We start from the raw sequence: 23,005 nt of genomic DNA, 5'->3' as shown, positions 1-23,005 counted from the left end.
CAAGATGCAAAACATGATAAACATCACGTGCAATCATATAATAAACGTGACATTATATGGCCAATATCACATAGCTCCTTTGATCTCCATCTTGGGGCTCCATGATCATCTTGTCACCGGCTTGACACCATGATCTCCATCATCATGATCTCCATCATCATGATCTCCATGAAGTTGCTCGCCAACTATTACTTCTACTACTATGGCTAACGCGTTTAGCAATAAAGTAAAGTAATTTACATGGCGTTTCTCAATGACACGCAGGTCATATAAAAGAATAAGGACAACTCCTATGGCTCCTGCCGGTTGTCATACTCATCGACATGCAAGTCGTGATTCCTATTACAATAGCATGAACATCTCATACATCACATATAGATCATTCATCATTCATCACAACTTTGGCCATATCATATCACGAACCACTTGCTGCAAAAACAAGTTAGACGTCCTCTAATTGTTGTTTGCAAGTTTTACGTGGCTGAATTAGGGTTCTAGCAAGAACGTCTTCTTACCTACGTTAAAGCCACAACGTGATTTGTCAACTTCTATTTACCCTTCATAAGGACCCTGTTCATCGAATCCGCTCCAACTAAAGTGGGAGAGACAGACACCCGCCAGCCACCTTATGCAACTAGTGCATGTTAGTCGGTGGAACCGGTCTCACGTAAGCGTACGTGTAAGGTTGGTCCGGGCCGCTTCATCCCACAATACCGCTGAAGCAAGAAAAGACTAGTAGCGGCAAGAAAGTTGACAAATCTACGCCCACAACAAATTGTGTTCTACTCGCGCAAGAAGAACTACGCATAGACCTAGCTCTGATACCACTGTTGGGGAACGTTGCAGAAAACAAAAAATTTCCTCTACTCGTTTCACCAAGATCTATCTAGGAGTTCATCTAGCAACGAGTCATCAGATGCATCTACATACCTTGTAGATCGCGTGCGGAAGCGTTCAAAGAACGGTGATGATGTAGTGTAGTCGAACACGACGTGATCCAAATCACCGATGACCAAGCGCCGAACGGACGGCACCTCCGTGTTCAACACACGTACGGGACGGGAGACGTCTCCTCCTTCTTGATCCAGCAAGGGGGAAGGAGAGGTTGATGAAGATCCAGCAGCACGACGGCGTGGTGGTGGATGCAGGGCGTCACAGTAGCAGGGCTTCGCCTATACTACGAGAGGAGAGACGTAACGGGGAGAGAGGGAGGCGCCAGGGGCTGGGGTATGAAGTCCCTCCTCTCCCCCACTATATATAGGGGTGCCAAGGGGGGGCGCCGGCCCTAGTAGATGGATCTACTAGGGGCGGCGGCCTAGGGTGGGGGGCTTGCCCCCCAAGCAAGGGGGCGCCCCCTCTAGGGTTTCCCCTCAACCCTAGCCGCATGGGCCCTAGGGGTGGCGCCCCAGCCCACTATTGGGCTGGGTTCCCTCCACTTCAGCCCATGGGGCCCTCCGGGATAGGTGGCCCCACCCGGTGGACCCCCGGACCCTTCCGGTGGTCCCGGTACAATACCGGTGACCCCGAAACTTGTCCCGATGGCCGAAACAGCACTTCCTATATATAATTCTTTACCTCCGGACCATTCCGGAACTCCTCGTGACGTCCGGGATCTCATCCGGGACTCCGAACAACATTCGGGTTACTGCATATACATATCTTCACAACCCTAGCGTCACCGAACCTTAAGTGTGTAGACCCTACGGGTTCGGGAGACAAGCAGACATGACCGAGACGACTCTCCGGTCAATAACCAACAGCGGGATCTGGATACCCATGTTGGCTCCCACATGCTCCACGATGATCTCATCGGATGAACCACGATGTCGAGGATTCAATCAACCCCGTTATGCAATTCCCTTTGTCAATCGATATGTTACTTGCCCGAGATTCGATCGTCGGTATCCCAATACCTCGTTCAATCTCGTTACCGGCAAGTCACTTTACTCGTACCGTAATGCATGATCCCGTGACCAGACACTTGGTCACTTTGAGCTCATTATGATGATGCATTACCGAGTGGGCCCAGTGATACCTCTCCGTCATACGGAGTGACAAATCCCAGTCTTGATCCATGTCAACCCAACAGACACTTTTGGAGATACCCGTAGTCTACCTTTATAGTCACCCAGTTACGTTGTGACGTTTGGCATACCCAAAGCACTGCTACGGTATCCGGGAGTTACATGATCTCATGGTCTAAGGAAAAGATACTTGACATTGGAAAACTCTAGCAAACGAACTATACGATCTTGTGCTATGTTTAGGATTGGGTCTTGTCCATCACATCATTCTCCTAATGATGTGATCTCGTTATCAATGACATCCAATGTCCATAGTCAGGAAACCATGACTATCTGTTGATCAACGAGCTAGTCAACTAGAGGCTTACTAGGGACATGTTGGTGTCTGTTATTCACACATGTATTACGATTTCCGGATAACACAATTATAGCATGAATAAAGACAATTATCATGAACAAGGAAATATAATAATAATGCTTTTATTATTGCCTCTAGGGCATATTTCCAACAGTCTCCCACTTGCACTAGAGTCAATAATCTAGTTACATTGTGATGAATCGAACACCCATGGAATTCTGGTGTTGATCATGTTTTGCTCTAGGGAGAGGTTTAGTCAACGGATCTGCTACATTCAGGTCCGTATGTACTTTACAAATCTCTATGTCTCCATCTTGAACATTTTCACGAATGGAGTTGAAGCGACGCTTGATGTGCCTTGTCTTCTTGTGAAACCTGGGCTCCTTGGCAAGTGCAATAGCTCCAGTGTTGTCACAGAAGAGCTTGATCGGCCCCGACGCACTGGGTATGACTCCTAGGTCGGTGATGAACTCCTTCACCCATATTTCTTCATGTGCTGCCTCCGAGGCTGCCATGTACTCCGCTTCACATGTAGATCCCGCCACGACGCTCTGCTTGCAACTGCACCAGCTTACTGCCCCACCATTCAAAATATACACGTATCCGGTTTGTGACTTAGAGTCATCCAGATCTGTGTCGAAGCTAGCGTCGACGTAACCCTTTACGACGAGCTCTTCGTCACCTCCATAAACGAGAAACATTTCCTTAGTCCTTTTCAGGTACTTCAGGATATTCTTGACCGCTGTCCAGTGTTCCTTGCCGGGATTACTTTGGTACCTTCCTACCAAACTTACGGCAAGGTTTACATCAGGTCTGGTGCACAGCATGGCATACATAATAGAACCTATGGCTGATGCATAGGGGATGACGCTCATCTCTTCTATATCTTCTGCCGTGGTCGGACATTGAGCTGAGCTCAATTTCATACCTTGTAACACAGGCAAGAACCCCTTCTTAGACTGATCCATATTGAACTTCTTCAATATCTTATCAAGGTATGTGCTTTGTGAAAGACCTATGAGGCGTCTCGATCTATCCCTATAGATTTTGATGCCTAATATATAAGCAGCTTCTCCAAGGTCCTTCATTGAAAAACTCTTATTCAAGTAGGCCTTGATGCTGTCCAAGAGTTCTATATCATTTCCCATCAAAAGTATGTCATCTACATATAATATGAGAAATGCTACAGAGCTCCCACTCACTTTCTTGTAAACGCAGGCTTCTCCATAAGTCTGCGTATACCCAAACGCTTTGATCATCTCATCAAAGCGAATGTTCCAACTCCGAGATGCTTGCACCAGCCCATAAATCGAGCGTTGGAGCTTGCACACCTTGTCAGCGTTCTTAGGATCGACAAAACCTTCCGGCTGCATCATATACAATTCTTCCTTAAGGAAACCATTAAGGAATGCCGTTTTGACGTCCATTTGCCATATCTCATAATCGTAGAATGCGGCAATTGCTAACATGATTCGGACGGACTTTAGCTTCGCTACCGGTGAGAAAGTCTCATCGTAGTCAACCCCTTGAACTTGTCGATAACCCTTAGCGACAAGTCGAGCTTTATAGATGGTCACATTACCATCCGCGTCTGTCTTCTTCTTAAAGATCCATTTATTTTCTATGGCTCGCCATTCAACGGGCAAGTCAGTCAAAGTCCATACTTCATTTTCATACATGGATCCTATCTCGGATTTCATGGCTTCCAGCCATTTGTCGGAATCCGGGCCCGCCATCGCTTCTTCATAGTTCGAAGGTTCACCGTTGTCTAACAACATGATTTCCAAGACAGGGTTGCCGTACCACTCTGGTGCGGAACGTGTCCTTGTGGACCTTCGAATTTCAGTAGGAGCTTGATCAGAAGTATCTTGATCATTATCATTAACTTCCTCTCTAGTCGGTGTAGGCACCTCAGGAACATTTTCTTGAGTCGCGCCATTTTCCGGTTCAAGAGGCAATACTTCATCAAGCTCTACTTTCCTCCCGCTTACTTCTTTCGAGAGAAACTCCTTCTCTAGAAAGGATCCATTTCTGGCAACAAAGATCTTGCCTTCGGATCTGAGGTAGAAGGTATACCCAACAGTTTCTTTAGGGTATCCTATGAAGACGCATTTTTCCGACTTGGGTTCGAGCTTTTCAGGTTGAAGTTTCTTGACATAAGCATCGCATCCCCAAACTTTTAGAAACGACAGCTTAGGTTTCTTCCCAAACCATAATTCATACGGTGTCGTCTCAACGGATTTCGACGGAGCCCTATTTAAAGTGAATGGGGCAGTCTCTAAAGCATAGCCCCAAAAAGATAGCGGTAAATCAGTAAGAGACATCATAGATCGCACCATATCTAATAGAGTGCGATTACGACGTTCGGACACACCGTTACGCTGAGGTGTTCCAGGCGGCGTGAGTTGTGAAACTATTCCACATTTTCTTAAGTGTGTGCCAAACTCGTGACTCAAGTATTCTCCTCCACGATCTGATCGTAGAAACTTGATTTTCCTGTCACGTTGATTTTCAACCTCACTCTGAAATTCCTTGAACTTTTCAAAGGTTTCAGACTTGTGTTTCATTAAGTATATATACCCATATCTACTCAAATCATCAGTGAGGGTGAGAACATAACGATAGCCACCGCGAGCCTCAACACTCATTGGACCGCACACATCAGTATGTATGATTTCCAATAAGTTGGTTGCTCGCTCCATTGTTCCTGAGAACGGAGTCTTGGTCATTTTACCCATGAGGCATGGTTCGCACGTGTCAAATGATTCATAATCAAGAGACTCTAAAAGTCCATCAGCATGGAGCTTCTTCATGCGTTTGACACCTATGTGACCAAGGCGGCAGTGCCACAAGTATGTGGGACTATCATTATCAACTTTACATCTTTTGGTACTCACATTATGAACATGTGTAGCATCACGTTCGAGATTCATAAAGAATAAACCATTCACCATAGGAGCATGACCATAAAACATATCTCTCATATAAATGGAACAACCATTATTCTCAGATTTAAATGAGTAGCCATCTTGAATTAAACGAGATCCCGATACAATGTTCATGCTCAAAGCTGGCACTAAATAACAATTATTAAGGTTTAAAACTAATCCCGAAGGTAGATATAGAGGTAGCGTGCCGACGGCGATCACGTTGACCTTGGAACCATTCCCGACGCGCATCGTCACCTCGTCCTTTGCCAGTTTCCGCTTATTCCGCAGCCCCTGCTTTGAGTTACAAATGTGAGCAACTGCACCGGTATCAAATACCCAGGAGCCACTACGGGCACTAGTAAGGTACACATCAATTACATGTATATCACATATACCTTTTGTTTTGCCGGCCTTCTTGTCCGCGAAGTGTTTAGGGCAGTTCTGCTTCCAGTGACCGCTTCCCTTGCAATAAAAGCACTCAGTCTCGGGCTTGGGTCCATTCTTTGGCTTCTTCCCGGCAGCTTGCTTGCCGGGCGCGGCAACCTCCTTGTCGTCCTTCTTGAAGTTCTTTTTACCCTTGCCTTTCTTGAACTTAGTGGTTTTATTGACCATCAACACTTGATGTTCCTTCTTGACTTCTACCTCCGCTGATTTCAGCATTGAGAACAACTCAGGAATGGTCTTTTGCATCCCCTGCATGTTGAAGTTCATCACAAAGCTCTTGTAGCTTGGTGGAAGCGACTGGAGGATTCTGTCAATGACCGCATCATCCGGGAGATTAACTCCCAGCTGAGACAAGCGGTTATGCAACCCAGACATAGTGAGTATATGCTCACTGACAGAACTGTTTTCCTCCATCTTACAGCTGAAGAACTTATCGGAGACTTCATATCTCTCGATCCGGGCATGAGCTTGAAAAACCATTTTCAGCTCTTCGAACATCTCATATGCTCCATGTCTCTCAAAACGCTTTTGGAGCCCCGGCTCTAAGCTGTAAAGCATGCCGCACTGAACGAGGGAGTAGTCGTCAACACGTGTCTGCCAAGCGTTCATAACGTCTTGGTTCTGTGGGACGGGAGGATCACCTAGCGGTGCTTGTAGGACATAATCTTTCTTGGCAGCTATGAGGATGATCCTCAGGTTCCGGACCCAGTCCGTATAGTTGCTGCCATCGTCTTTCAGCTTGGTTTTCTCTAGGAACGCGTTGAAGTTGAGGACTACGTTGGCCATTTGATCTACAAGACATATTGTAAAATATTTTAGACTAAGTTCATGATAATTAAGTTCATCCAATCAAATTATTAGTGAACTCCCACTTAGATTAGACATCCCTCTAGTCATCTAAGTATTACATGATCCGAGTTAACTAGGCCGTGTCCGATCATCACGTGAGACGGACTAGTCAACATCGGTGAACATCTTCATGTTGATCGTATCTTCTATACGACTCATGCTCGACCTTTCGGTCTCCTGTGTTCCGAGGCCATGTCTGTACATGCTAGGCTCGTCAAGTCAACCTAAGTGTTTGCATGTGTAAATCTGTCTTACACCCGTTGTATGTGAACGTCTGAATAAAACACCCGATCAACACGTGGTGTTTCGAAACAGCAAACTGTCGCAACGGTGCACAGTTAGGGGGAACACTTCTTAAAATTATTATGAGGGATCATCTTATTTACTACCGTCGTTCTAAGTAAACAAGATGCAAAACATGATAAACATCACATGCAATCATATAATAAACGTGACATGATATGGCCAATATCACATAGCTCCTTTGATCTCCATCTTGGGGCTCCATGATCATCTTGTCACCGGCTTGACACCATGATCTCCATCATCATGATCTCCATCATCGTGTCTCCATGAAGTTGCTCGCCAACTATTACTTCTACTACTATGGCTAACGCGTTTAGCAATAAAGTAAAGTAATTTACATGGCGTTTCTCAATGACACGCAGGTCATATAAAAGAATAAGGACAACTCCTATGGCTCCTGCCGGTTGTCATACTCATCGACATGCAAGTCGTGATTCCTATTACAATAGCATGAACATCTCATACATCACAGATAGATCATTCATCATTCATCACAACTTTGGCCATATCATATCACGAACCACTTGCTGCAAAAACAAGTTAGACGTCCTCTAATTGTTGTTGCAAGTTTTACGTGGCTGAATTAGGTTCTAGCAAGAACGTCTTCTTACCTACGTTAAAGCCACAACGTGATTGTCAACTATTTACCCTTCATAAGGACCCTGTTCATCGAATCCGCATCCGACTAAAGTGGGAGAGACAGACACCCGCCAGCCACCTTATGCAACTAGTGCATGTTAGTCGGTGGAACCGGTCTCACGTAAGCGTACGTGTAAGGTTGGTCCGGGCCGCTTCATCCCACAATACCGTTGAAGCAAGATAAGACTAGTAGCGGCAAGAAAGTTGACAACACTACGCCCACAACAAATTGTGTTCTACTCGCGCAAGAAGAACTACGCATAGACCTAGCTCATATGCCACTGTTGGGGAACGTTGCAGAAAACAAAAATTTTCCTACTCGTTTCACCAAGATCCATCTAGGAGTTCATCTAGCAACGAGTCATCGGATGCATCTACATACCTTTGTAGATCGCGTGCGGAAGCGTTCAAAGAACGGTGATGATGTAGTCGAACACGACGTGATCCAAATCACCGATGACCAAGCGCCGAACGGACGGCACCTCCGCGTTCAACACACGTACGGGACGGGAGACGTCTCCTCCTTCTTGATCCAGCAAGGGGGAAGGAGAGGTTGATGAAGATCCAGCAGCACGACGGCGTGGTGGTGGATGCAGGGCGTCACAGTAGCAGGGCTTCGCCTATACTACGAGGGAGAGACGTAACGGGGAGAGAGGGAGGCGCCAGGGGCAGGTATGAAGTCCCTCCTCTCCCCCACTATATATAGGGGTGCCATGGGGGGGGGCGCCGGCCCTAGTAGATGGATCTACTAGGGGCGGCGGCCTAGGGTGGGGGGCTTGCCCCCCAAGCAAGGGGGCGCCCCCCTAGGGTTTCCCCCAACCCTAGCCGCATGGGCCCTTGGGGGCGCCCCAGCCCACTATGGGCTGGGTTCCCTCCCACTTCAGCCCATGGGGCCCTCCGGGATAGGTGGCCCCACCCGGTGGACCCCCGGGACCCTTCCGGTGGTCCCGGTACAATACCGGTGACCCCGAAACTTGTCCCGATGGCCGAAACAGCACTTCCTATATATAATTCTTTACCTCCGGACCATTCCGGAACTCCTCGTGACGTCCGGGATCTCATCCGGGACTCCGAACAACATTCGGGTTACTGCATATACATATCTTCACAACCCTAGCGTCACCGAACCTTAAGTGTGTAGACCCTACGGGTTCGGGAGACAAGCAGACATGACCGAGACGACTCTCCGGTCAATAACCAACAGCGGGATCTGGATACCCATGTTGGCTCCCACATGCTCCACGATGATCTCATCGGATGAACCACGATGTCGAGGATTCAATCAACCCCGTATGCAATTCCCTTTGTCAAGATCATCTTACTTGCCCTAAGATATCATACTTCTCTTTGTTGGGAACAAACTTTGTCTTGGGGTATTGATCTTCTTCCCACTCAACTCCATTGGCATTGAACTTTCGTTCAAAACCAACACCTTGATTCTTCCGGTGCATTCCTTGCTTGCGCACAATTTCCTCGAATTGCTTACTCCCGGCAAGGCTTTTGTACACTCCTTTCTCTATAATTCCCTTCAATAAGCTATTTTCTTGCTCAAGTGTAACTTGGCTAAGAGAATCATTAGTGGAATCAAGAGAACTACTAGAAGCAACAATATTGGATTTAGCATGATCATTGTTACTACTAGAGGAAGAATCTTTCTTGTTACTAGACTTGACTTGAGGCATGTAAGTGGATAAGAGTAAACGCTTGGCAATGTAAGAAGAACTTTTCTTGCGGAGATCATCATTGATTGCCTTTAAGAACTCATGCTCTTGCTCAAGATTGAGCTTTTCAAAGCGTATTTCTCATGAGCTCTTAAAAGTTCTCGATGATCTTCGAAGATAGTGTCATGAGCTAACTTAAGAGTTTTTAGTTCTTTAGTTAGAGCCTCAATCTTCTCCTTATCATTGTCATTCGTTTTATCTTGATTAGCATGATTAATTGGTCTTTCATCATAGTATTCATCACTAGAGTTGTCAACAAGCAAAATCATCACCTAACAAGTCATCTTCATCACTATTGAAATCAACATACTCGGGTGTTACCTTAGGACCTTTGGCCATGAAGCATCTTCCAATTCCTTCATTTGGTGAGTCAAATATGTCAGGAGTTGGTTGACACAAGTGCTAGACCGGCAACACCTTCATCTTGAGTATATTCGGAGTCGAGTGATAACTTCTCTCGGAGTGGCTGTCGGAGTCGGAGCCGGATACCCATTCACCAACATGAGCTTGATGTCTTCGTTTGTGTAGCTCCTTGATGATTTTCCTTCCTTTCCGAATCCTTGCTTCTCCGTGAGTATCTTCGTTCATAACGATCATCCTACTCCTTCTCTCTCTTGGTGGTGATTCTGCTTCTTCTTTTTGGAGAATCTTCTCTTCTCTTGTAGGGAGCCGTACACTCATTGGAATAGTGTCCGGGTCTTCCACAATTGTAGCAGTTTCGCTCTCGACTAGAAGATCTTTTGTCATTGTAGGACCTTGACTTGAAGCTTCTATCTTTGCTTCTACTCTTGTAGAACTTGTTGAAGTTCTTCACCATTAAGCTCAATTCTTCATTGAAGTTTTGTTTCTCACTTGATGATGTAGGGGCTTCACATGAGGCTTTGTAGGCACCACTTGATTTGTTGTGAAGTTCCTCTTTATCCTTAAGTGACATCTCATGAGCAACAATTCTTCCAATCACCTCCGTTGGCTTGAGATCTTTGTAATTGGGCATCATTTGGATCAATGTGCACACGGTATCATATTTTCCATCCAAGGCTCTTAGAATCTTCTTGATGATGAATCTATCGGTCATCTCTTCACTTCCTAAGCCGGCAATCTCATTTGTGATGAGAGCAAGCCTAGAGTACATTTCAGCGACACCTTCACCATCCTTCATTTTGAACTTGTCAATTGACTTTGAAGCACATCCAACTTGGATTCCTTGACGGAGTCGGTACCTTCGTGCATATCAATCAAAGTGTCCCAAATTTCCTTTGCATTCTCAAGACGGCTGATTTTGTTGAATTCTTCGGGGCACAATCCGTTGAAGAGAATATCACAAGCTTGAGCATTGTATTGCAACATCTTCAACTCATCCGCGGTAGCTTCACGGTTCGGTTCTCTCCCATCAAAGAAGTCACCTTGCAAACCAACACACACAATAGCCCAAACGGCGGGGTTATGTCCAAGAATATGCATTTTCATTTTATGCTTCCAACTAGCAAAATTAGTACCATCAAAGTAAGGACCTCTACGGTGATAATTTCCCTCGCTAGACGCCATACTCTCCTAGGTTGTGAAACCAAGGCTATGACCACCAAAAGCTATGGAGATCAAAGCAAATGGAGACCAAAGCTCTGATACCACTTGTAGGATCGAAAGTATGTCTAGAGGGGGGGTTAGACTACTTGACCAAATAAAAACTTAACCTTTTCCCAATTTTAGTTCTTGGCAGATTTTAGCTATTTTAGAACAAGTCAAGCAATCATACACATAATTCAAGCAAGCATGCAAAGAGTATATAGGCAGCGGAAAGTAAAGCATGCAACTTGCAAGAATGTAAAGGGAAGGGTTTGGAGAATTCAAACGCAATTGGAGACACGGATGTTTTTCCCGTGGTTCGGATAGGTGGTGCTATCCTACATCCACGTTGATGGAGACTTCAACCCACGAAGGGTAACGGTTGCGCGAGTCCACGGAGGGCTCCACCCACGAAGGGTCCACGAAGAAGCAACCTTGTCTATCCCACCATGGCCATCGCCCACGAAGGACTTGCCTCACTAGCGGTAGATCTTCACGAAGTAGGCGATCTCCTTGCCCTTACAAACTCCTTGGTTCAACTCCACAATCTTGTCGGAGGCTCCCAAGTGACACCTAGCCAATCTAGGAGACACCACTCTCCAAGAAGTAACAAATGGTGTGTTGATGATGAACTCCTTGCTCTTGTGCTTCAAATGATAGTCTCCCCAACACTCAACTCTCTCTCATAGGATTTGGATTTGGTGGAAAGAAGATTTGAGTGGAAAGCAACTTGGGAAGGCTAGAGATCAAGATTCATATGGTAGGAATGGAATATCTTGGTCTCAACACATGAGTAGGTGGTTCTCTCTCAGAACAATGAGTTGGAATGTATGTGTTCTGATGGCTCTCTCCACGAATGAAGAGGAGGTGGAGGGGTATATATAGCCTCCACACAAAATCCAACCGTTACACACAATTTACCAATCTCGGTGGGACCGAATCAACAAACTCGGTCGGACCGAAAAGTAAACCTAGTGACCGTTAGAGATTTTCGGTGGGACTGACATGCAACTCGGTAGGACCGATATGGTTAGGGTTTGGGCATAACGTAATCTCGGTGAGACCGATTACACAAACTCGGTGAGACCGATTTTGGTAATAAGCTAACCAGAGAGTTGGTCAGGCAAACTCGGTGGGACCGATTTGCTCTTTCGGTGAGACCAAAAGTTACAAAAAGGAAACAGAGAGTTTACATTGCAATCTCGGTGGGACCGATCCGCTCTTTCGGTGAGACCGAAAATACGAAAGGGAAACAGAGAGTTTGCAATCCCATCTCGGTGAGACCGAGATCCCTATCGGTAGAACCGAATTGCTAGGGTTTGGCAGTGGCTTATGACAAGTGAAACTCGGTGGCGCCGGATAGAAGAATCGGTAGGACCGAGTTTGGCTTAGGGTTTAGGTCATATGTGGATATGGGAAAGTAGTTGAGGGTTTTGGAGCATATCACTAAGCACATAAAGCAAGAGGCTCATTAAGCAACACCTCATCCCTCCTTGATAGTATTGGCTTTTCCTAAAGACTCAATGTGATCTTGGATCACTAAAATATAAAAAAGAGTCTTGAGCTTTTGAGCTTGAGCCAACCTTTTGTCCTTAGCATTTTGAGGGTTCCACTTTCACATCCATGCCATGCCAATCATTGAGCTTTCCTGAAATAGTCATCTTGGAATAGCATTAGCTCAATGAGCTATATGTTGTTATGAATTACCAAAACCACCTAGGGATAGTTGCACTTCCAGCCCGGTAAAACTCCGCGGCATTCAGGGCACTGCGGGGAAGATGCAGCTCACGCTCCGCTCCGCCCCTCGCCACTTCCTGCCCGCGGACGTGGAAGTAATGGAACTGCCCGCGTTGGTGTTAATCTTGTGTTTAGGATTTATTATGTTTATTTCTGGTTTGAGTTTGTTGAGTCTGAGTCTAGTATAGCGATGCATGCCATCATGGTGAAGTGGACTGATGGATTAGCAGAGGTGAGACCTGATCGTCAGTCAAGTGAACCAGGAGTTGTGAGTACATGCAAGTACTAGTTAGATTTAGTCAAGAACTAGCTTAGTGGTCGTTCTGTTAGTGTGAAGCTGCATGCACCCGTGTAGTGTGAAGTCCCAGTAGCCAAGTCGTGATCAGATGGACGTGGAGCTAGAGAAGCGGATCGCGGTGCCGTTGTGGACTAGCTCCTTCGTGGCAGTGACTCAACGTGTGTGCGTGTGGGTAGTGGTGAGTAGAAATCGGAGCAAGCCGGTGTGTGGCTTGGTCGGTACGTTTGCTCCCCTTTAAAAGGAGTTGTAATCAGTTTGTTTGATTAAGCAAAAAAAGAACAAGAGAAAAGCGGCAGAAGTGCGTTGCCACCAAAAGCTCTGTGTGTTCTTGTGTGCTGTGTGTGTGCCTGCCTGAGTTCATCTCCTATCCTGGGTAGAGATTACATTTGGTATTCAGAGCCATGGTGACTGAAGGTTCACGCACTCCGTCGCCGGGTCGCCGCCATGTCTCGGCCTCGTCGGTGGTGCGCCGAGGCCGGAGCCCGACGCGGCGTGGCTGCCGCGAGGTGGTGGTGCAGCAGGAGGTCGTCCACCAGGCCAGCAGCACCGTCGTCTACCCGCCGCTGACGGCGACGAACTACTTCGAGTGGTCGCTGATCATGAAGGTGAACATGGAGGCCCAACGCGTGTGGGACGCCATCGAGGGAGGCGGGACATTCAGCCAGGACAGGGCGGCGCTTGCGGCAATTCTGCGAGCCGTGCCGGAGGAGATGCACTCCACGCTTGCCGTGAAGGCGACGGCAAAGGAGGCATGGGATGCCATCAAGATCATGCGGGTCGGCGATGCCCGCGTCCATGAGGCCAAGGCGCAGACTCTTCTCAAGGAGTTTGATGTCGTCCGCATGAGGAGCGGGGAGACCCTCGATGAGCTCGCCATGCGCATGAACGGGATCGCCAACAAGCTGCGCACGCTCGGTGAGAACCTCGACGAGGTGAAGGTCGTGAAGAAGCTTCTCCGCATCGTGCCGTCCAAGTATACCCAGGTAGCCATTGCCATTGAACAGCTTCTTGATCTTAAAACCATGTCCATGGAAGAGCTTGTGGGAAGGCTCAAAACGGCGGAGAACCGGAGCGACTTAGACGAGGGCGCCAGCAACTACGACCAGGGTGGTGGGAGTCGCCTGCTCCTCACGAAGGAGGAGTGGCTTGCTCGCCACCGCAGCGGCACCGGCAAGAAGAAGGGCAACTTCGACATACGCAAGGTGCGTTGCTACAACTGTCAAGAGTACGGGCATTACTCCAAGGACTGCACCGAGCCAAGGAAGCAGCGGGCGCTTCTTGCTGCCGCGACAGCCGACGACGAGCCGGGGCTGCTGTGATGCTACGGCATGGGAGTTCCCGATAAAAGACAACAAGATTAAGGGGGTGATTGTTGGTGTTAATCTTGTTGTTTAGGAGTTTATTATGTTTTATTTCTGTTTGAGTTTGTTGAGTCTGAGTCTAGTATAGCGATGCATGCCATCATGGTGAAGTGGACTGATGGATTAACAGAGGTGAGACCTGATCGTCAGTCAAGTGAACCAGGAGTTGTGAGTACATGCAAGTACTAGTTAGATTTAGTCAAGAACTAGCTTAGTGGTCGTTCTGTTAGTGTGAAGCTGCATGCACCCGTGTAGTGTGGAGTCCCAGTAGCCAAGTCGTGATCAGATGGACGTGGAGCTAGAGAAGCGGATCGCGGTGCCGTTGTGGACTAGCTCCTTCGTGGCAGTGACTCAACGTGTGTGCGTGTGGGTAGTGGTGAGTAGAAATCGGAGCAAGCCGGTGTGTGGCTTGGTCGGTACGTTTGCTCCCCTTTAAAAGGAGTTGTAATCAGTTTGTTTGATTAAGCAAAAAAAAAGAACAAGAGAAAAGCCGCAGAAGTGCGTTGCCACCAAAAGCTCTGTGTGTTCTTGTGTGCTTTGTGTGTGCCTGCCTGAGTTCATCTCCTATCCTGGATAGAGATTACACCGTCACGCTCCCATCCGCCGTTGTCGCTCTCTGCCTTTTGCTTGCTCTCTGCACGTCCGGCCCGGGATCTATCTGAGAGTGAAAAATAGTCAGAGTGATAGTAAGAACTTCTCTGTTTTTTCACTATCCGGAGTGTGCAGGTGGCTGTGCTCAGCCCGAACGTGCCGACGATGTACGAGCTGCACTTCGCCGTGCCCATGGCCGGCGCCGTCCTCTGCACGTTCAACACGCGCCACGACGCGCCCATGGTGTCCGCCCTGCTCAAGCACTCCGGCGCCAAGGTGTTCCTCGTCGAGTCCAGCCTCCTCGACGTCGGGAGAGCCGCCCTCAAGCGCCTCGCCGACTCAGAGCCCGGCGCCGCCAGCATTCCGGTCCTCGTAACCATCTCGGACGACGCCGGCCAAGACTCCGGCCGGGCGGCGGACTACGACTACGAGGGTCTCATAAAGAGCGCTCCGTCTGAGTTTGACATCCGGTGGCCCGCGGACGAGCTGGACCCGATCACGCTCAACTACACGTCCGGCACGACGTCGCGGCCCAAGGGCGTGGTGTACAACCACCGCGGCGCCTACCTCAACACCATCGGCACCGTCCTCGCCTACGACATCACCCCGATGCCGACCTACCTGTGGACGGTGCCCATGTTCCACTGCAACGGCTGGCACCTGCCGTGGGGCGTGGCCATGCAGGGCGGCACCAACGTCTGCCTCCGCCACTTCACCGCCGCCCTCATCTTCTACAGCATCGCGCGCCACGGGGTGACGCACATGGGCGGCGCGCCCACGGTGCTCAACATGATCGTCAACGCGCCGGCCGCGGACCGGAGGCCGCTGCCGGGCACGGTGCGCGTCATGACGGGCGGCGCGCCGCCGCCGCCCCGGGTCCTGGCCGAGATGGAGGAGCTCGGCTTCGCGGTGTACCACATCTACGGCCTCACGGAGACGTACGGCCCGGCCACCGTGTGCACGTGGATGCCGGAGTGGGACGCGCTGCCGGCGGAGGAGCGCGCGCGGCTCAAGGCGCGGCAGGGGTTCCAGCACGTCGCGATGGAGGAGGTCGACGTCAAGGACCCGACGACCATGGAGAGCGTGCCGCGCGACGGCGAGGCGGTGGGCGAGGTGATGTTCCGCGGCAACACCGTCATGAGTGGATACTACAAGGACATCACCGCCACCAAGGAGTCCATGGGCGGCGGGTGGCTGCACACCGGCGACCTCGCCGTGCGGCACCCGGACGGGTACATCCAGCTCAAGGACCGGGCCAAGGACATCATCATATCAGGCGGCGAGAACATCAGCTCCATCGAGGTGGAGTCGGTGATCTTCAGCCACCCGGCGGTGCTGGAGGCGGCGGTCGTGGCGAGGCCCGACGACCACTGGGGGGAGACGCCATGCGCGTTCGTCAAGCTGAAGGACGGTGCTATTGCCACGGAGGCAGAGATCATCGGTTTCTGCCGGGAGAGGCTGCCGCACTACATGGCGCCGAAGACGGTGGTGTTCGAGGACTTGCCCAAGACCTCGACGGGGAAGACGCAGAAGTTTGTCCTCCGGGAGAAGGCCCGGGCCATGGGCAGCCTGACCAAGACCGGAAACAGCAGCAAATTGTGACATTTGTAGTGTTGAAAATGATGTGACATGTCGATTAAAATCGAAGCCATTCGGTTGTTAATTAGCACCTCATTTCAAACTGAAACTTTTTACACTCAAACAGAGCAAGCTAAGCACACACAGGCAACAACAGGCACCAAAATTACAGCCAGAACACACGGCATCCATAGAATCTCAAGCAATATGTGCAAACTCGTACGCTCAAACAGAGCAAGCTAACTCACTAAGCACACACAGGCAACAACAGGTCACAGAGCAACAGTTTTGCGGCAATACCTAACGAGCTAATCTTTCAACTCCTCACCATAGCTATCCAGTAATTTCTTCAATCTGCTGCTCTCACTGCTAAATTGCCTGACTTATGGGAAAAGCCATGCTACAGTACCATATGCATATCAGCGAACAATAATAGTGCATTCGGCAAAGAGCTGCTGCCTGAGGATTTCCCTCCCCATTTCTGATAGAATCATCGGCGAAATCCTCCGTCGGTCCTCGGGCCATCGTTCTATCTTCAGACGCTTGGCTGAACGGCGTTTGAATGGGCCTGAAGGTGCCTTTCTTCACGATGGCACACGACCCTGTGCTTCAGCTCTCCGCGGTTTGTTGTGAGCTCATCCAATATTTCAGCGTCGATCCTGCTGTCGCAGCTTCCTGAAAACGAGCCATCTTCCTCCTGTATGAGGAACCAAAAGTTTCAGATTAACAAATAAAGGAAGATGGACACCTTGGGGCATTTCAGAGAATGAAACAAAACTTAAAAGCTATCGGAGAAATGCAAGCTGAACTTATATATACCAGTAGTGTGTGTTCATGTTGGACCCCTTCAAGTTCTTCGTACTCCGCCGCGTCCAGTTCCCGCAAGTCATTGGGCTCAAAGAACTTGGGGAGTAGGTACTGCCTAATGAGAATCATGAGGAAGAAAGGCAGCGGGAAGAGAATTCCGGCTATTGGTATCCATGTCGTGCCGAAGCATAGCAAGAAATACACAATCTGGAAGATCGTGAAGACATATATCGTTCTCCGAGACACCGACTCCACGAATGATGCATGGGGACCTTCCAAGACCCTGCAATGGTTACAATACCGCGGGTTAGTGTGATATGTTGCATACCGAGAGGAAGCACTCATAAAGTTCATTTGTTCAGATGCATGAGATGAGCAGATAGATTCAGATTAGACATTACTTGTAGCGTCGGCTTGCTCCAATGCACAAAAATTGTATCCTTTCCCAAAACTGGTTCCCGGGTAGACTATCAATGGCCATGTAGGCAAAGTAACCCCAGAGGACCGAAGTCGGTATCATCTTGATAACCGGCATAGCTGCAACACAGCCACCAACCAGTAGGGATTGCAGCAGGTTGCTTAGTCTCTGCTCGTTAACACGAACGGGCAAATGTGCTTCGATATGTTTTCTAGGATCAAATTCTCGAGCCAATTTTCCATCCTCGTCGCCCTCACGCAGCACAGCATCCTTCAAGCTCTTCAAGTCGTTGTCAACAGAATCAGCCTGCATGACAGATATTTTTAGCCGAGAAGTCACTCTGGCAACTGTTGCAATATTGTTCGCTACAAAAAGACTTATTTGTTGTGTATGACATGAAGGGGAAATAAGATAGTAAGATGACTAAGATTGAGAAACTCACATCCTGTTTATTATCCATTTCAATGAACACTTCATGCATCTTGCCATAGATTTCCAAACTGCTTGCATGGTTCGACATGCCCTCTTTGGCAGTTTGAAGCATCTTTTTGCGCATTAACTAAATTGACAGAAAAAAGAGAAGTGGGATGAGCAAAACTGGCTACTGTAGCAAATGATGCAAATCAGTCTGAGTCTCACTCACCTGCCCCTTGAGGACAGCAAGGCTTCTTGTATGCATGGGGGACTGAGGGAGTACTCCATTTGCTGGAGGAATGCCAATCAAACCGCATAGTAGGACCTGCACCATTCACATATATACTATGAGAAAAGGAAACATGACCTGGTGAATCAGAATTTGGAATTAAAACGTAGTCCGGTCTGAAGATCATTTCAGAGGTGTCACATAGGTCCTCAAACTATGAAAATTGTCATTCAATTCCTCGAACCACAATGTGTGTCATCCAGGTCCCCGAACTATTTCAGAGGTGTCACATATGCATACACTTATTGCACTTCGAGGACCTTCGAGGACCTGTATGACACTTTTTTCATAGTCCGAGCAACTCTGAAATAGTTTGAGGACCTAGGATGCACTTCACTCTTGACCCCTGTTCAAGAATTCATCCGATTAACCAGTTAACTTGCCGATTAATCCCTACTCATAGGGTCATCGAGTAGCCGATAAATTGATAAATCGTCCGATTAATTGATTAAATGGCCGATTAACTTGCCGATTAGCCTATTAATCCCCTACTTGCCAGCCAACCGAGCAGTTACTAGTTAACGATTTCCTCAACAATGCTCTTGACTATTAGAGGTTCTTAACAAAACCGTGAAAAGGCTCACAAAAGAAGAGTTTGCAAATAGAATGAGTTAGACACCACATACCATGAATCCAAGTACCAAAATGTCGTAATGGTAGGCAGAAGGTTTTTTCAAATTGAACTCCTGTTGCTGAGCCAACTGTGAAGCTACACTATGATCAAAGAAGTAAAGTCCAGCAACCATCAAAGCAGGCACGATGGCTGCAAATATATATACTGGAGGGACAGAAAATAAATCCTGAAAGTAAACACCAAAAAGAAACATTCATGAGACCCATGGCACTCAATATTTATAAGCTTTACTAAGTTTGAACTATGGAGACCATGAAAAACATCTATACATGTAGAACCACAAGCAATTTGACTTGATACCTTTGCTACAGTCCAATGCCCCAGTGAACTTGACTCCCAGGGAAGTGGACTGAAGAGCCTCCTAGGCACTCCTGAAGGGACACCGCTCGGTAGTGCGTGCGAAAATGCTGTCCACACGATCACCATAAGCGGGACACCATAATCGGCGATGAAGCTCCTAATCCATCCTGCAAGCGGCAACTTAAAGGCAAGATGATCAGTGAACATGGCAGAGAGTTTGATAGGTTTGAGCTTAACTAATAGATAGACACAACAAGATAAATGGCGTAAACGTGTGACCAACCTATGCCATACAGCCATGACCTTGCCCGCCTAGTCTTGAGTGCACTGTATAGCAGGCCAATTGAGAAGATGACACCAAGTAGGCCATTGACATATATCCACTGGAACTGGTAAGTAGCCGAACTGCGGTCAGAGATCTCAGCATCTTTCGGCATACTGAACTCACTCACGATTCCCTGCAATACATAGATAGTCCCCGTATTAAGTATTCTCCGCACGGTGAAAATAATAATAACTAGGATTAATTTACTAGACATGATGGCATACCTTGATAGCTTCTTGCAGAAAGAGAACGGTGATCAACATCCCGAAAAGTTCTCCTGCAACCCTCGTGAATCTGCTTATAACATTGGAAGCATTGAACATTGCCAAGAGAAACAGCATGATGGCAGTCCAAATGCAGACCCTGCACTTCAAGAGAGAGCATGCATGTTTACAATATCAAAGCTGTCACATGATGGAGGTGGAATCTGTTTTAGTACCTACTACTACGTACCATCCAGCCCAAGCCAAATATAGCCGTTCTCCCAGCCCTGGCTGCTTCTTGGCAAAGTTGTAGAGATACGTGTACATGATAATAGTAGGCTCTGCGACTCCAACGATCATCATGGGTTGCCCACCAAGAATCGCATGTATTATCCCACATATCGCCGTAGATGCCAAAGTTTCAACTGTGCTGAGAATACCATCTGAAACAGATCACATCTTTAGTGCTACAGATTGCGTGAAAATTTTAAACTTCCCCATGTGTAGTAGAGTGTGGAAATTAAGAGGGCAAGAATTTACTTGTTAAGCAATTTTACAATGGTTCTTCTTACCTCTAGAGGGGTCAGAGTTGTAATGAGTCCTGGCCTTTGATTATTGATGCTTTTTATTGCAAAAAGATTATACTGGATCCTCCAATTAATGCATTGTGGCATAAAAAGGGAACTACTAATGCACATTATTGTCTTTCCTAAGCAAATCAGACACTTTATTCACCAAATCAAGGTGATTAAATTACTATATTTATTTGCGAAAACGGAATTAAATTAGTGAACTCCATGTATATGGAGATGAAACATTCTAAGAAAATTTTACATCTTGTGGTACAAAGATCTAACATATCTGAAAAGATTCTAACGTATTAGAAAAACAAACTAAATATGGATGGATGGCTCAAAGAAATTGTGTGTGCCTTAAAAAATCCAAACAAAACAAATCAAATTTAATTTTGTATGCGGAACAAAACCGTTGTCAATGGATTCTCAATTTTTTGTTTTGAATAAACTGATATCTGACTAAAAACAAATGCATAATTTAAATTGTATGCAAAAGTTCCATTCATATGTCAAATTTGTAGTTTATCAAACTTGCAAACATGTTGATGCATATACAAGTTAAAGTATGTATACTATTTTCTGAATTTTATTTATTTATTTATTTTCATGTGATAGTCGATATGGCAAGAGTTATAGCAATATAGTATTTTCATATTATTAATCCCTGTCTTTCTCCTTTTCTAAAAAATCCCTGTCCTTCCAAAATCCAAAATTTATTGCCTATTTAGTGATCTTACCTCTTAGAAGGTAAGAGAATCATATGGCCTTGGATCAAGAATATAGACAGCTAAAATTGTTTGGGACTATTTATCTTACTTGTTTCGTTGCTGAGCTGCTCTCCGAATGCGATGACAGGGAGTGCGGAGGCGAAGAATATATACATGGTAGGGGCCAATATCCTGGCAAACGAACATTAGAAGTGAAGAAACATAAGCAAATCTCTTTGTAAACATGTAAAAAATTGATCTTGTTGGGCTTGTTTATATTATATACTCCCCTTGATTTGTTTTTATAAGACGTTTTGGACAGCTAGCTTTGAACTGTTTTAGGCACTGTCTAAATTGTCTAAAACGCCTGTAAACGGAGGAAGTACAAAATACAAGCAGAAAACTGACCCGAAGCCAGCTCGAAGGCCTGCAAGCCAGTCGTCCTTGTACCAAGGCGCTCTCCCTTTGACATCCGCGACCACTCCCTTGACGGGGCTCCGCAGTAGATCCATGAGCTGATGAGAGAAACAACCTCAACTCTTATATAAAAATAGGCATCAGATCAGAGGAGGGGAACAAATAGAACCTGGCGGTAGGTGCACCCATTTCTTAAAAAAAATAATAGAGTAACCACAAAAATAGTCGAGAAATCATGAATTTGACAACAAACTTGCTCAAGCGTTACACTCGCGTAAAAATGTTTTGCGAAGAAATGACTTTCGTGGTATTGTTGGCGAAAAAAACAAAACCAACACTATATTATAGTTATACTATTGGTTGTATATTGTCCTGGAAAATTTGTTTTTTTCTGCTCAGATTTTTTTATGGGAGTTTTTCGTTGTCGAAACTTTTGTACAAGTACGCCAGTAGGAAGTTCGTTTGAAAAAAGTTTCAAAGTTTTAACCTTTTCCTGAATTACTAATTTTTTCCCAGAAACTTTTCTTTAATCAGGTTCATTGAGAACCAGGGTATTTTCCTGGGATGGGATGGCTTAAACTCGAAGAGAAAATTCTGTTTGCTTTTGCTTAGACCAGAAAGAAGTTGATAGTAGCCGTAGTGCTAGCTACCAATAGAAACGACGCACGGGGTAAACTAATGTGCTCTACACACACGACTTGACGAGGAAGAACCGAAGAAGAGCTCATCACCTCAACTTGTTGTTACGAAAGACGTCAGGTCTAGTTACTGGAGTATATACAAGAATTTTGCTACAGAAACTCGAGAGGAAATCAGCCCAGTCGTGGACGTGGAGAGTGAATCACACAAGGCGAGCACGAAGCTGCAAAATTGTGAAATGAAAGAGAAACCGCCGGAAAAGCCAGCTCGTCACATGACCGGCTACTGCATCCATCCGTCCATCCAGACGGCGCGGAGGAAGGACTGCCGATCTTGGCTGCCCACAGACCTAGTACAGTACTAGATAGAAACCAAACCGAGCGGCGGACGGACGGGAGATTCTACGTACCGGTAATCCGAACGCGCGGCGGTGGCGGGGCTAGCTAGGATGAAGGGAGGAAGCGGCGCGGCGGTAGAAACAGCTGGTGTAGTGTGGTTGTGGTGCACAAAGGCGGCGGCGGCGGCGTGGTATCTCGGCCCCGGGCCAAGCGGTGGGCGGCTACTTATACGCGGGCGGGGCGAGACTTCCCTTGTGCGTGTCACTCACTGACGAGTGGGGAGGAAGGAAGGAAGTGGGAGGCGCCGACCCTCGGATCACGGCGGCTGCGGCGGTTCGCCCATGCAGATGTCTGCCCCGTGCCGTGCCGCGATCGGAATGCACGGCACTTGCATGTACTACGGCGGGCTCGGAGCCAGAGATAGTTGGTGGTATTGTACGTACGAGGTTGAACTTGGATCCCTGCCACTCCACTCCACCAAGTCCATCGGTCGGTCTTTCTCCCGAAAAAATAAAGTCCATCGGTCGGTACCACGTGACA

At 47.3% G+C, this 23,005-nt stretch overlaps 2 protein-coding genes across 3 annotated transcripts; one reads left to right on the top strand and one right to left on the bottom strand.

Moving 5' to 3' along the window:
• Positions 1-14,907: 14,907 nt before the first annotated feature.
• Positions 14,908-16,438, top strand: LOC125511345 (butanoate--CoA ligase AAE1-like). Its single transcript, XM_048676692.1, has one exon. It carries the CDS (start codon positions 14,987-14,989, stop codon positions 16,421-16,423), a length of 1,437 nt encoding a protein of 478 aa, XP_048532649.1. The 5' UTR covers positions 14,908-14,986; the 3' UTR covers positions 16,424-16,438.
• A 19-nt stretch (positions 16,439-16,457) lies between these two features.
• On the bottom strand, positions 16,458-22,754 carry LOC125511344 (boron transporter 4-like). 2 transcript variants are annotated; one of them, XM_048676691.1, is made up of 13 exons: positions 22,537-22,754; positions 21,480-21,586; positions 21,181-21,263; positions 20,040-20,232; positions 19,811-19,954; positions 19,545-19,719; positions 19,262-19,428; positions 18,954-19,127; positions 18,268-18,363; positions 18,067-18,183; positions 17,608-17,930; positions 17,219-17,489; positions 16,458-17,096 (listed from the first exon to the last, which is right to left on the bottom strand). In XM_048676691.1, the coding sequence occupies exons 4-13, from the start codon at positions 20,187-20,189 to the stop codon at positions 16,935-16,937; spliced, it is 1,779 nt and encodes a 592-aa protein (XP_048532648.1). In that variant the 5' UTR covers positions 20,190-20,232; positions 21,181-21,263; positions 21,480-21,586; positions 22,537-22,754; the 3' UTR covers positions 16,458-16,934. The 2 variants fall into 2 exon arrangements, with proteins under 2 accessions (XP_048532648.1, XP_048532647.1); XM_048676690.1 differs by having other exon boundaries at positions 16,459-17,096; positions 19,811-19,949; positions 22,537-22,752.
• Between the last annotated feature and the right edge of the window lie 251 nt (positions 22,755-23,005).

This window comes from Triticum urartu, chromosome 5 (assembly GCF_003073215.2).
Source record: "Triticum urartu cultivar G1812 chromosome 5, Tu2.1, whole genome shotgun sequence".
In the NCBI taxonomy this organism is placed as follows: domain Eukaryota; kingdom Viridiplantae; phylum Streptophyta; class Magnoliopsida; order Poales; family Poaceae; genus Triticum; species Triticum urartu.
This window is presented reverse-complemented; position numbering and strand designations above follow the sequence as displayed.

Excerpts from the sequence above, each read along its gene's own strand:
- LOC125511344 (XM_048676690.1), bottom strand. The coding sequence starts at position 21,583 with ATGGATCTACTGCGGAGCCCCGTCAAGGGAGTGGTCGCGGATGTCAAA. Across the intron at positions 18,364-18,953 it reads TTTTGGTACTTGGATTCATG|GTCCTACTATGCGGTTTGAT; the intron begins GTATGTGGTGTC and ends TGAATGGTGCAG. Across the intron at positions 17,931-18,066 it reads AAATGGATAATAAACAGGAT|GCTGATTCTGTTGACAACGA; the intron begins GTGAGTTTCTCA and ends TCTGTCATGCAG.
- LOC125511345 (XM_048676692.1), top strand. The coding sequence starts at position 14,987 with ATGTACGAGCTGCACTTCGCCGTGCCCATGGCCGGCGCCGTCCTCTGC.